Here is a 15,600-nt window from a genome sequence, read left to right as displayed (position 1 = left end):
TTTATAACTGAAATACATTTACATATGCATAAAAATGTTTTTGTTTTGTATAATTCTTTTAATGAATCAAGTAACGTTTATGACAACCTTTTTCCAAAACACTATGGAATGTGAGATACAACACAATAACGCATTTGCTTTCAAAACGGTTACAAAAAGTGGGACCCCAATAATTTACCGTGGGCCCCCATATTTTATAACTTGACGGGGTCCCTGGGACCCCATTCTGAAAATTCCTAGCGCCAACACTGATGGAGTATTGGTGCGTGCAAAACAGCAACATTGATTGATTTAAACTTTTATTAGTAGATTGCACAGTACAGTACATATTCGGTACAATTAACCACTAAATGGTAACACCCAAATTAGTTTTTCAACTTGTTTAAGTCGGGGTCCACGTTAATCAATTCATGGTACAAATATATACTATCAGCATAATTCAGTCATCACACAGGTTAATCCTCAGAGTTTTTACATTGAATTATTTACATTATTAACAATCAACTGCCTGCTGTGGCCTGCGGGCAGGTTATAATACTAATCAAATATCATCCCGGGGGCTATAGATAATTCATTCCCCGCGGGCCTTGACTTTGACATATAGCGGTAAGGAGAAAACTACTCAGTCAGCAATAATTGTAAAGAAATGTATCATGCTTGACTTATATTTGGGTACTGTAGCAACAGCCATACTGTACATTAAATGCAGATACTACCATTTCTATCCATCCATCCATTTCTACCGCTTATTCCCTCCGGGGTGGCAGGGGGTGTTGGAACCTATCCCAGCTTCATTCGGGCGGAATGCGGCGTACACCCTGGACAGGTCGCCACCTCATCGCAGGGCATACTTGCCAACCCTACGGGATTTTTCGGGAGACTCCCGAAATTCAGCACCTCTCCCAGGACAAATTTTCTCCCGAAATTCAGGCGGAACTGGAGGCCACGCCCCCTCCAGCTCCATGCGGACCTGAGTGAGGACAGCCTGTTTTCACGTCCGCTTTCCCTCAGTATAAATAGCGTGTCTGCCCAATGACGTTATAACTGTAGAATGATCGAGGGTGAGTTCTTGGTCTCTTATGTGGGTTTATTGTTAGGCAGTTTCATTAACGTCCTCCCAGCGCGGTAACAACACACAACAACAGCAGTCACGTTTTCATCTACCGTAAAGCAGTATTGGTCAGTATTGCTGTTTTAAATTACCGTAACTGATAACACTTTGATAATGTCAGAAACAAGCTGGCGTGGGCGAGCTGAAATGCTTACATGAAAAAAAAAGAAATTAACGTCCTTCGCCATTTAAAAAGACGACATTCCACAATATAAACTCATGGAAACGCATTACTGTCTGAAGACATGAAATATTCAATTCTGCACATTAAAAGTACAAACTGTCAATCAATACTACAAGAAATATGACAACGGGAAGTGAATTTGAGTAATGTCACATAAACTGGACTGAGGCACCTAACACGTTTTATTATTCATTATTTAAAAAAAACAACTTTGACAAATTAAAATGGTAGAAAATCAATTTTTCAACACTTAAATACAAATACAGTAAATATTCAGAACAATATTGTCATATAAGATATTTTTTCTGCCAAGTATACCGTGTGACCTATTTATTTTGTTGAATTTTTGGAATAAAAATTAGTAACAAGTGTTTATTAGTACTTTTTGGACACATTCAACGAAACCATGTTAATACTGATAACTGTGATATGAAGTTTTCATATCGTTGCATCTCTGTTGGAGACCCTGGCAACAATTACCTTTGTTAACCATGCACTCTGTGACCAGCAGGCTAAATTGGGGGCCCAGGCAGAATTGTATTATGAGGCCCCCCACCCCATTACATTATATTGCAAAAAAATATTTCTGTCAAACTATTTCAGTACTTTTTTCAACCAAACATACTGCATGTTTTGAACTAAAACAAATAAAGGGGAAATGATGAAAAACAATTAGTGCGAAAATACACAACAATTTAACAAAAATAAAACATGAATTTGCCACAATGGAGTTTGATCCCAGTACATGTTTACCAGCTCAGCACTAAGAGGGACAATGAATATACTTAAGGAAATGTGACATTATATTCTTCTTCCTTTTTTTCTTTAGTTTATTTCGAACATGATCACACTTACAGTATAATACGTCACACAGTTTCATATCATGTCACTTTATATCATGGGTGTCAAACTCTGGCCCGCAGGCCAAATTTTGCCCGCCGTGTAATTTCACTTGGCCCTTGAGGCAATATCAAATTAACATTAAAGCTAACCTGCTGCTGTAACACCGCATTCACCGCTAATACTCTTACTTGCCAACCCTCTCCATTTTCCCGGGAGACTCCCGAAGTTCAGTGCCCCTCCCGAATTTCATCCCGGACAACAATATTTGGGGTGGGCTTCAAAGGCATTGTCTTTGGCGTTCTCTACAACCTGTCTACACATCCACTTTTCATACACACAATTGAATGCAAGACATACTTGGTCAACAGCCGTACAGGTCACACTGAGGGTGGCCGTATAAATAACTTTAACACTGTTACAAATATGCGCCACACTGTGAACCCGCACCAAACAAGAATGACACATTTCGGGAGAACATCGGCACCGTAACACAACAGAACAAATACCCAGAACGCCTTGCAGCACTAACTCTTCCGGGACGCACAATATACACCCCCCCGCTATCACCAAACCCCGTCCACCTCAACACCACCGCCGAAAAGAGGCATTCAATTTTTATTTACATTTGATTTGATATGCCATTAGATATTTTTCAATTATTATTATTATTTGAAACTCGATTTTGTATGTCACTATGAAGTTATGTGAGCCTTGCTTGTTCAATATTCAATGCAAAACTTGTTTGGGTCCCTATTAAAAGGTTAATTTGTTCAACCTCGGCCCGCGGCTTTGTTCGGTTTTAAATTTTGGCCCACTCTGTATTTGAGTTCGACACCCCTGCTTTACATCATATCCGAAAAGGATTAGGAAGAAGCAAAGCTTCCTACCCTTCTCCCACTTCAGAGCGTTTACAAATATATAGAGTCATTTACTGACCTTTTTATAGTAAAATAACATCTGTGATTTAGTATACACAACAGTTTTGTAATATGTAATCAATTAATTCAGTCATTAGCATACTGAGATGCAGAATATCTTATTTTCAATAAGGTTGAAAGTATTTCTCCTAACTCTTCTTCTTTGTACTTTGTAAGCACTATTAATTTGAACAACCTGTTATCGTTGACAGAATAGGAAGGGGCTAGGAATGTGTTTGCGGAAACATTTCATATGCAGCGCCTTGTCATTCTTGAATTGACATTTGACATGCGCTTGTTATTGACGCAAAACCGGGGCCCCCATGGATCGTGGGGTCCTACGCACAGTGCGTAATCTGCGTCAGTTAATTGAATAGAGGTGTTAATTGGAGCATGTTTTAATTGATTATTGAGATTTTTTTTTTTTAATTGACAGAAATATTACCTATCCAAACAGATTGTTGTTACTAGGGGTGTGGGAAAAAATTGATTCGAATACGAATCGCGATTCAGAATCGATTCTCATTAAAAAAAAAAAAAAATCGATTTAAAAAAATATATTTTTATTTTATTATTATTTTTTTTTAATCAATCCAACAAACCACTACACAGCAATACCATAACAACGCAATCCAATTCCAAAACCAAACCTGACCCAGCAACACTGCAATAAACGGAGCAATTGAGAGAAGACACAAACACGACACAGAACAAACCAAAAGTAGTGAAACAAAAATGAATATTATCAACAACAGTATCAATATTAGTTATAATTTCAGCATAGCAGTGATTAAAAATCCCTCATTGACATTATCATTAGACATTTATAAAAATAATAAAAAAGAACAATAGTGTCACAGTGGCTTACACTTGCATTGCATCTCATAAGCTTGACAACACACTGTGTCCAATGTTTTCACAAAGATAAAATAAGTCATATTTTTGGTTCGTTTAATAGTTAAAAGCAATCAGTCCTTTACAATTATAAATTATTATTTTTTTTTAAATCTACTACTCTGCTGGCATGTTTGCAGACTGGGGTAGATCCTGCTGAAATCCTATGTATTTAATGAATACAGAAACGTTTTGAATCGGAAAAATATCGTTTTTGAATCGAGAATCGCATTAAATCGAAAAAAATCGATTTTTTAATCGAATCGCGACCCAAGGATCGACATTGAATCAAATCGTGGGACACCCAAAGATTCGCAGCCCTAGTTGTTACGGTCCCCTGGGTGGCGTGTGGTTGTGTTCTCGTGGTGCAGCAGAGATGGAACACAGCGTTAAGGTAGGAATGATGATTTATTCCTAACTACAAAAACAAACTAATAACAGAAATACTGGCACTTAGGCACTAAAGACAAAACAAACAGAACTAGCGTGGAAGCTAGAATGAACTGAAAGCGCTAGTATGTAAACTAGGGACAAGTAAACAAACAAAATAGCATGGAAGCTAATAGGGTGAAAAAAGATAGTTACCACAATGCGGGAAGAGCGATGTCACTTGTTGCGTGTAGCAAACTATAGTCCGAGGCCGAATGTAAAACAAAGGCGGTCTTAAATAAGGAGAAAACTAATCAAGTCAGGTGCGTGACGACAAACCAGAATCAGGTGACACTGAATGAGTTACCCTGACAACAGAAAACCAAACAGGAAGTGCCACCGGGAACCAAAGATGTCAAATGCAACACAGGATGATAATAAAACAGAAACAAAACCAGAATATGACATGGTCCAAGATGTGGACCATGACACCCCAGACTTTGTGAGGCCCTAAACAGGATTTTGTTTGTGACCCCGATTTTGGTCTTTAATATTATTTATTTTTTGTGAACATTATTATTATTATTATTATTATTATTATTATTATTATTATTATTATTATTATTATTAGACTCCTGAAGGGCCCCCACCACACCCTAAACCTAACATCATTGCCCGACATATATACACTCTGTATTTTTATAATAATTATTGCCCTAATTTGGTTGAAACTAGCTTTTGAAAACCCTCCCTGGGTTCTTCAGACCACCAAGCACTGACATGAAAGGCTGTTCCAGGGTTACGATATTTTTTTATTTTTCAATAGGTCTCTCTGTATTTTTCTCTTTCGTTCTCGCTCGCGCTCTGACTCCAGCTCCAACTCTGTCTCCGCTCCCGGCTGCTGCTTATAACAGAGCAACAGGTGATTAGATAACAAGGCCCAGGTGGGCCATCTACGCACCTGTCGCTGATTTCGAGGCCGGTCCTGGCACACCCAGCATCGCTGCAGGCCCGCAGGCCACGCTCCTCCACAGTTAGCTTCAGAATATCAACATTATTACAAAGAATACGAGACCTATTATACTCTAGTAATGTTGGTCTTACTTAAAAATGCACGCGTTTAGCTGTGTTCAGTGTTGAAAAAAAAAAGATCCGGCTCTCACGGAAATACATTTAAAAATATTTGGATTCTTGGCTCTCTCTGCCAAAAAAGGTTCCCGACCCCTGTGTTATGAGATGCAGAAGGGAAACGCAAACATAACTTTTTATCCGATGCTGCCACAAATAGATTTGTTACGTTTTTACTTTCCTCTATCACCTCATCCTGGTTCCTCGATGTTGGTGTTGTGAGTCAATGCATAAATGTGACCTTTTGATGGCGTCTGTGTTGAGTAAACACTGAAGTGTCCCGTGCTACCAGGAGCACTGAAGCATTTTTTACATATTTGCAAGAGGGTTTGGGTAGTGTTACACATTACTAATTTGATTCAAACAACCTTATTATTGACAAATTTTTTTATTTTTTCCGAACTTTTTTGACGTTTTATTTTATAACTCGCAATTTTAAAAGACAGAAAAAAATGGTCTGTCTCTGTCCCTGGTATAATATGTTGTGATACATCTGGTTTGACCTATAGTCCTCAAACCATCGCAGTCGGTCAGCATCTGTCATCACTCACGCCCAGTTTCTGCGGGAATGCTTTTAAACTGTGGTCATGTTTTGTTGAACTTTTTTAGTGCTCTGCGAGGTGTTCATAAAACACATTTTTTACGATATCATAATGTTGTCTTTTTCCTTTCCTGCAGGGAGTCTTGGTGGGCATTCTGGCTATCGTCCAGTCCAAAAACAAGGGGAGGAGAAGCCTGGTCAGTGTCCTTTCTTTTATTGTACGGAAAGCTGTAAAAGAACCTTACAGGAATGTTCTTTACGTTCTGATTTGTGGCAGGTTCCATTCTACCCCAATAACATCAATGCTTTCTTGACACGTTCTGCACGCTGTGATATTGTTTCGCTTGACGGCTTCCTTGAATTACCTCCACCCACTGCATTCTTTTGTTCATTTTTGTCTACCCACCTAGTAAAACGGATCTGCTATGTGTAATTACTAGATTTTTGAGGATAAGCCACACTTAGAAAACAAACAAACAAAAAAAAGCATAAAGTGGGGCAAAAAAGCATTTAGTCAGCCACCGATTGTGCAAGTTCTCCCACTTAAAATGATGACAGATATCTGTAATTTTCATCACAGATACACTTCAACTGTGGGAGACGGAATGTGAAAAAAAAATCCAGCAATTCACATTGTAGGAATTTTAAAGAATTTATTTGTAAATTATGTTGGAAAATAACTATTTGGACAACCATTCAAAGCACTCACTGATGGAAGGAGGTTTTGGCTCAAAATGTCACAATACATGGCCCCATTCAGTCTTTCCTTAACACGGATCAATCGTCCTGTCCCCTTAGCAGAAAAACAGCCCCAAAAGCATGATGTTTCCACCCCCATGCTTCACAGTAGGTATGGTGTTCCTGGGATGCAACTCAGTGTTCTTCTTCCTCCAAACACGACGAGTTGAGTTTATACCAAAAAGTTCTATTTTGGTTTCATCTGACCACATGATATTCTCCCAATCCTCTGCTGTATCATCCATGTATCCATTTTGGTATAAACTCAACTCGTCGTGTTTGGAGGAAGAAGAATACTGAGTTGCATCCCAAGAACACCTTACCTACTGTGAAGCATGGGGGTGGAAACATCATGCTTTGGGGCTCTTTTTCTGCTAAGGGGGACAGGACGATTGATCCGTGTTAAGGAAAGAATGAATGCGGCCATGTATCGTGAGATTTTGAGCCAAAAACTCCTTCCATCAGTGAGAGCTTTGAATGATTGACCAAATACTTATTTTCCACCATAATTTACAAATAAATTCATTAAAATTCCTACAATGTGAACTCCTGGATTTTTTTTTCACATTCTGTCTCTCACAGTTGAAGTGTACCTATGATGAAAATTACAGACCTCTGTCATCATTCTAAGTGGGAGAACTTGCACAATCGATGGCTGACTAAATACTTTTTTGCCCCACTGTATTTAAATGTTTACAGAAATGTTTGTTTCGGTAGTATGCATGTATATTTTTGTAGGATCATATTAAAGTTAAAAAGATATGCAGTACATGCAAAAGATAAAGTATTTTATTGAAGCATATTAATTCCAGTCTTTGGCGGGTCACGTAAAATGATGTGGCTCGTCAGCCTTGAGTTTGACACCTGTGACTTACACGGTTCTTCTGAGCCCAGCGTATGGCTCCTGGCCGTCGCTGCCAGCTGTCAGGCTGCTCAGACGAGACTAGCCAGGTTGAAACTAAGGCCAGTAAGTGAAACTCGTCCCTCTAAACCACTCCCTGGTTACCTTTTGTCAGTCTGAACTGGGGGCGGGACTTGGCTCCTCACCTGTTTATCATATCTTTTGTTAATTATGCAGCCATCAATGCTAATACTAGAAGGCTTGGCTATGATCCCCTGATGAATGATTTCATTTAAAAACACACATTGCGCAAGTTTACCTATTGCTTTGGCTGTGTGTGTGTGTGTGGCAGACCTGGTCCCTCTTCAGCATGAGCTTGGCTTCCTCCCTCACGGCGGCCGCGGCTGCCATCGGCCTCCTGGTGTCGGTGGTGAGGGCCATCATTCACGGCGGGCGCAGCCTCCTGACGCACTGCCGCTTCCCGGACGCCATCGGCTACTCCAGCATCACCAACGAGTGTCCTTTCGACCCCACGCGCATCTATGTGAGTTACGACCTTTGACCACTGGCACATAGCAGAAATGAACGTTTATGCAGTGGATTTTTAAAAACGGCAGAAATGAACATTCAGAAGGTTGATTTTTAAAAAACGGCAGAAATGAACATTTATGCGTAGATTAAAAAAAACAAACAGCAGAAATGAACATTTATGCAGTTGATTTTTATTTATTTTTTTAAAAGCAGAAATGAACATTTATGCTGTGATTTTAAAAAAAACCCAGCGGAAATTAGCATTTATTTGGTTGATTTTTAAAAAACAGTTGGAATGAGCATTTATGTAGTTAATTTCAGTTGATTTTTAAAAAATAGCAGAAATTAACATTTTTGCAGTTGATTTTAAAAAACAGTTGGAATGAGCATTTATGCAGTTGATTTTTTTTTAAAACAGCAGAAATGAACATTTGTGCGGTCCATTAAAAAACAGCAGAATCGAACAATTAACTGGTAGATTTTAAAAAAAAACGGCACACATGAACATTTATGTGGTTTATTTTTAAAAACAGCAAAAATTAACATTTATGCTGTTAAAAAAACGGCAGAAATGAGCATTTATTTGGTTGATTTTTAAAAAACAGTTGGAATGAGCATCTATGCAGTTGATTTTTAAAAAACGCTGAAATTAACATTTATGTGGTTGATTTTTAAAAACCGCTGAAATTAACATTTATGCAGTTGATTTTTTAAAAAACAGCAGGAATTAAAATTTTTGCAGTTGATTTTTTTTTTTGAACAGCAGAAATTAACATTTGTGCGGTTCATTAAAAAACAGCAGAATCGAACAATTAAGCGGTAGATTTTTTGTAAAAACAGCCCACATGAACATTTATGTGGTTTATTCTTAAAAACATTAGAAATTAACATTTATGCTGTTAAAAAACGGCAGAAATGAACATTTATGCGGTTGATTTCTTTAAAAAACAGCAGAAATTAACATTTATGTGGTTGATTAAATAAAACAGCAGAAATGAGCTTTTATGTGGGGACTTGAGAAAAAAAAATGCAGAAATGAACATTTATGCTGTTGATTTAAAAAAAAAAGCAGAAATTAACATTTGTGCTATGATTAAAAAAAAACAACAACAAAAATGAGCATTTAATTGGTTGATTTTTAAAAAAACAGTTGAAATGAGCATTTATGCAGTTCATTTTTAAAAACAGCTGAAATTAACATTTATGCGGTTGATTTAAAAAAAACAGCAGAAATTAACATGTTTGCAGTTGATTTTCAAAAACCGCTGAAATTAACATTTATGCGGTTGATTTAAAAAAAAAACTGCAGAAATTAACATTTTTGGAGTAGATTTTTTTTTAAAACAGCCGAAATTAACATTTTTGCGGTTCATTAAAAACAGCAGAATCGAACAATTAAGCAGTAGATTTTTTTAAGAAACAGCACACATGAACATTTATGTGGTTTATTTTTAAAAACAGAAGAAATTAACATTTATGCTGCTGATTTAAAAAAAACGGCAGAAATGAACATTTATGCGGTTGATTTCTTTAAAAAAACGGCAGAAATTAACATTTATGCGGTAGATTTTTAAAAAACAGCAGAAATAAACATTTTTGCAGTTGTTGTTTTTTTTAAACTGCAGAATTGAACATTTGTGCGGTTAATTAAAAACAGCAGAATCAAACAATTAAGCAGTAGATTTTTTTTAAGAAACAGCACACATGAACATTTATGTGGTTTATTTTTAAAAACAGAAGAAATTAACATTTATGCTGTTGATTTAAAAAAAAAACCCGGCAGAAATGAACATTTATGCAGTTGATTTAAAAAAAAAAACGGCAGAAATGAACATTTATGCGGTTGATTTCTTTAAAAACACGGCACAAATGAACATTTATGCGGTAGATTTTTAAAAAACTGCAGAAATGAACATTTGTGCGGTTCATTAAAAACAGCAGAATCGAACAATTAAGCGGTAGATTTTTTTTATAAAAAAACAGCACACATGAACATTTATGTGGTTTATTTTTTAAAAACAGCAGAAATTAACATTTATGCAATTGGTTGAAAAAACCCCAGCAGAAATTAACAATTATGTGGTTGATTAAAAAAAAAAAAAACAGCAGAAATTAGCATTTATGTGGGGATTTAAAAAAAAAACCTGCAGAAATGAGCATTTATGCGGTTGATTTCTTTAAAAAAACAGCAGAAATTAACAATTATGTGGTTGATTAAAAAAAAAACAGCAGAAATGAGCATTTATGTGGGGATTTAAGAAAAAAAACTGCAGAAATGAACATTTATGCTGTTGATTTTTTTTTAAAAAGCAGAAATTAACATTTGTGCTATGATTAAAAAAAAACAACAGGAAAAATGAGCATTTAATTGGTTGATTTTTTAAAAACCAGTTGGAATGAGCATTTATGCAGTTGATTTTTAAAAACCGCTGAAATTAACATTTATGCGGTTGATTTGAAAAAAAACAGCAGAAATTAACATGTTTGCAGTTGATTTTTAAAAACCGCTGAAATTAACATTTATGCGGTTGATTTAAAAAAAAAACTGCAGAAATTAACATTTTTGGAGTAGATTTTTTTTTAAAACAGCAGAAATTAACATTTTTGCGGTTCATTAAAAACAGCAGAATCGAACAATTAAGCAGTAGATTTTTTTAAGAAACAGCACACATGAACATTTATGTGGTTTATTTTTAAAAACAGAAGAAATTAACATTTATGCTGCTGATTTAAAAATAACGGCAGAAATGAACATTTATGCGGTTGATTTCTTTAAAAAAACGGCAGAAATTAACATTTATGCGGTAGATTTTTAAAAAACAGCAGAAACATTTTTGCAGTTGTTGTTTTTTTTAAACTGCAGAATTGAACATTTGTGCGGTTCATTAAAACAGCAGAATCAAACAATTAAGCAGTAGATTTTTTTTAAGAAACAGCACACATGAACATTTATGTGGTTTATTTTCAAAAACAGAAGAAATTAACATTTATGCTGTTGATTTAAAAAAAAAACCCGGCAGAAATGAACATTTATGCAGTTGATTTAAAAAAAAAAAAACGGCAGAAATGAACATTTATGCGGTTGATTTCTTTAAAAACACGGCACAAATGAACATATATGCGGTAGATTTTTAAAAAACTGCAGAAATGAACATTTGTGCGGTTCATTAAAAACAGCAGAATCGAACAATTAAGCGGTAGATTTTTTTATAAAAAAACAGCACACATGAACATTTATGTGGTTTATTTTTTAAAAACAGCAGAAATTAACATTTATGCAATTGGTTGAAAAACCCCCAGCAGAAATTAACAATTATGTGGTTGATTAAAAAAAAAAAAACAGCAGAAATTAGCATTTATGTGGGGATTTAAAAAAAAAACCTGCAGAAATGAGCATTTATGCGGTGGATTTCTTTAAAAAAAACAGCAGAAATGAACAATTATGTGGTTGATTTAAAAAAACCCAGCAGAAATGAGCATTTATGTGGGGATTTAAGAAAAAAAACTGCAGAAATGAACATTTATGCTGTTGATTTTTTAAAAAAAAGCAGAAATTAACATTTGTGCTATGATTAAAAAAAAAAAAAAACGGAAAAATGAGCATTTAATTGGTTGATTTTTTAAAAACCAGTTGGAATGAGCATTTATGCAGTTGATTTTTAAAAACCGCTGAAATTAACATTTATGCGGTTGATTTTTAAAAAAACAGCAGAAATTAACATGTTTGCAGTTGATTTTTAAAAACCGCTGAAATTAACATTTATGCGGTTGATTTAAAAAAAAAACTGCAGAAATTAACATTTTTGGAGTAGATTTTTTTTTTAAAACAGCAGAAATTAACATTTTTGCGGTTCATTAAAAACAGCAGAATCGAACAATTAAGCAGTAGATTTTTTTAAGAAACAGCACACATGAACATTTATGTGGTTTATTTTTAAAAACAGAAGAAAATTAACATTTATGCTGCTGATTTAAAAATAACGGCAGAAATGAACATTTATGCGGTTGATTTCTTTAAAAAAACGGCAGAAATTAACATTTATGCGGTAGATTTTTAAAAAACAGCAGAAATAAACATTTTTGCAGTTGTTGTTTTTTTTAAACTGCAGAATTGAACATTTGTGCGGTTCATTAAAAACAGCAGAATCAAACAATTAAGCAGTAGATTTTTTTTAAGAAACAGCACACATGAACATTTATGTGGTTTATTTTTAAAAACAGAAGAAATTAACATTTATGCTGTTGATTTAAAAAAAAAAAACGGCAGAAATGAACATTTATGCAGTTGATTTAAAAAAAAAACTGCAAAAATTAACATTTTTGGAGTAGATTTTTTTTTAAAACAGCAGAAATTAACATTTTTGCGGTTCATTAAAAACAGCAGAATCGAACAATTAAGCAGTAGATTTTTTTAAGAAACAGCACACATGAACATTTATGTGGTTTATTTTTAAAAACAGAAGAAATTAACATTTATGCTGCTGATTTAAAAATAACGGCAGAAATGAACATTTATGCGGTTGATTTCTTTAAAAAAACGGCAGCAATTAACATTTATGCGGTAGATTTTTAAAAAACAGCAGAAACATTTTTGCAGTTGTTGTTTTTTTTAAACTGCAGAATTGAACATTTGTGCGGTTCATTAAAAACAGCAGAATCAAACAATTAAGCAGTAGATTTTTTTTAAGAAACAGCACACATGAACATTTATGTGGTTTATTTTCAAAAACAGAAGAAATTAACATTTATGCTGTTGATTTAAAAAAAAAACCCGGCAGAAATGAACATTTATGCAGTTGATTTAAAAAAAAAAAAACGGCAGAAATGAACATTTATGCGGTTGATTTCTTTAAAAACACGGCACGAATGAACATATATGCGGTAGATTTTTAAAAAACTGCAGAAATGAACATTTGTGCGGTTCATTAAAAACAGCAGAATCGAACAATTAAGCGGTAGATTTTTTTATAAAAAAACAGCACACATGAACATTTATGTGGTTTATTTTTTAAAAACAGCAGAAATTAACATTTATGCAATTGGTTGAAAAACCCCCAGCAGAAATTAACAATTATGTGGTTGATTTAAAAAAAAAAAAACAGCAGAAATTAGCATTTATGTGGGGATTTAAAAAAAAACCCTGCAGAAATGAGCATTTATGCGGTGGATTTCTTTAAAAAAAACAGCAGAAATGAACAATTATGTGGTTGATTTAAAAAAACCCAGCAGAAATGAGCATTTATGTGGGGATTTAAGAAAAAAAACTGCAGAAATGAACATTTATGCTGTTGATTTTTTAAAAAAAAGCAGAAATTAACATTTGTGCTATGATTAAAAAAAAAAAAAAACGGAAAAATGAGCATTTAATTGGTTGATTTTTTAAAAACCAGTTGGAATGAGCATTTATGCAGTTGATTTTTAAAAACCGCTGAAATTAACATTTATGCGGTTGATTTTTAAAAAAACAGCAGAAATTAACATGTTTGCAGTTGATTTTTAAAAACCGCTGAAATTAACATTTATGCGGTTGATTTAAAAAAAAAACTGCAGAAATTAACATTTTTGGAGTAGATTTTTTTTTTTAAAACAGCAGAAATTAACATTTTTGCGGTTCATTAAAAACAGCAGAATCGAACAATTAAGCAGTAGATTTTTTTAAGAAACAGCACACATGAACATTTATGTGGTTTATTTTTAAAAACAGAAGAAAATTAACATTTATGCTGCTGATTTAAAAATAACGGCAGAAATGAACATTTATGCGGTTGATTTCTTTAAAAAAACGGCAGAAATTAACATTTATGCGGTAGATTTTTAAAAAACAGCAGAAATAAACATTTTTGCAGTTGTTGTTTTTTTTAAACTGCAGAATTGAACATTTGTGCGGTTCATTAAAAACAGCAGAATCAAACAATTAAGCAGTAGATTTTTTTTAAGAAACAGCACACATGAACATTTATGTGGTTTATTTTTAAAAACAGAAGAAATTAACATGCTGTTGATTTAAAAAAAAACAAACGGCAGAAATGAACATTTATGCAGTTGATTTAAAAAAAAAACTGCAAAAATTAACATTTTTGGAGTAGATTTTTTTTTAAAACAGCAGAAATTAACATTTTTGCGGTCCATTAAAAACAGCAGAATCGAACAATTAAGCAGTAGATTTTTTTAAGAAACAGCACACATGAACATTTATGTGGTTTATTTTTACAAACAGAAGAAATTAACATTTATGCTGCTGATTTAAAAATAACGGCAGAAATGAACATTTATGCGGTTGATTTCTTTAAAAAAACGGCAGAAATTAACATTTATGCGGTAGATTTTTAAAAAACAGCAGAAACATTTTTGCAGTTGTTGTTTTTTTTAAACTGCAGAATTGAACATTTGTGCGGTTCATTAAAAACAGCAGAATCAAACAATTAAGCAGTAGATTTTTTTTAAGAAACAGCACACATGAACATTTATGTGGTTTATTTTCAAAAACAGAAGAAATTAACATTTATGCTGTTGATTTAAAAAAAAAACCCGGCAGAAATGAACATTTATGCAGTTGATTTGAAAAAAAAAAAACGGCAGAAATGAACATTTATGCGGTTGATTTCTTTAAAAACACGGCACAAATGAACATATATGCGGTAGATTTTTAAAAAACTGCAGAAATGAACATTTGTGCGGTTCATTAAAAACAGCAGAATCGAACAATTAAGCGGTAGATTTTTTTATAAAAAAACAGCACACATGAACATTTATGTGGTTTATTTTTTAAAAACAGCAGAAATTAACATTTATGCAATTGGTTGAAAAACCCCCAGCAGAAATTAACAATTATGTGGTTGATTAAAAAAAAAAAACAGCAGAAATTAGCATTTATGTGGGGATTTAAAAAAAAACCCTGCAGAAATGAGCATTTATGCGGTGGATTTCTTTAAAAAAAACAGCAGAAATGAACAATTATGTGGTTGATTTAAAAAAACCCAGCAGAAATGAGCATTTATGTGGGGATTTAAGAAAAAAAACTGCAGAAATGAACATTTATGCTGTTGATTTTTTAAAAAAAAGCAGAAATTACCATTTGTGCTATGATTAAAAAAAAAAAAAAACGGAAAAATGAGCATTTAATTGGTTGATTTTTTAAAAACCAGTTGGAATGAGCATTTATGCAGTTGATTTTTAAAAACCGCTGAAATTAACATTTATGCGGTTGATTTTTAAAAAAACAGCAGAAATTAACATGTTTGCAGTTGATTTTTAAAAACCGCTGAAATTAACATTTATGCGGTTGATTTAAAAAAAAAAACTGCAGAAATTAACATTTTTGGAGTAGATTTTTTTTTTTAAAACAGCAGAAATTAACATTTTTGCGGTTCATTAAAAACAGCAGAATCGAACAATTAAGCAGTAGATTTTTTTAAGAAACAGCACACATGAACATTTATGTGGTTTATTTTTAAAAACAGAAGAAAATTAACATTTATGCTGCTGATTTAAAAATAACGGCAG

The 15,600-nt window shown here is 33.7% G+C and overlaps 1 protein-coding gene across 1 annotated transcript in view; it reads left to right on the top strand.

The window, feature by feature from the left end:
• The window catches only part of tmem54b (transmembrane protein 54b), a 35,900-nt gene that overhangs the window by 10,167 nt on the left and 10,133 nt on the right, over positions 1 to 15,600 (top strand). Inside the window, exons 3-4 of the mRNA XM_061897372.1 lie at positions 6,125 to 6,184; positions 7,919 to 8,110. Of these exons, the coding sequence (XP_061753356.1) occupies positions 6,125 to 6,184; positions 7,919 to 8,110 (252 nt within the window). The remainder of the gene's footprint in view (positions 1 to 6,124; positions 6,185 to 7,918; positions 8,111 to 15,600) is intronic.

The sequence above is a fragment of the Nerophis ophidion genome, linkage group LG04 (assembly GCF_033978795.1).
Source record: "Nerophis ophidion isolate RoL-2023_Sa linkage group LG04, RoL_Noph_v1.0, whole genome shotgun sequence".
In the NCBI taxonomy this organism is placed as follows: Eukaryota; Metazoa; Chordata; class Actinopteri; order Syngnathiformes; family Syngnathidae; genus Nerophis; species Nerophis ophidion.
Note: the sequence above shows the minus strand (reverse complement) of the source record. Positions and strands in the feature narration are given on the sequence as shown.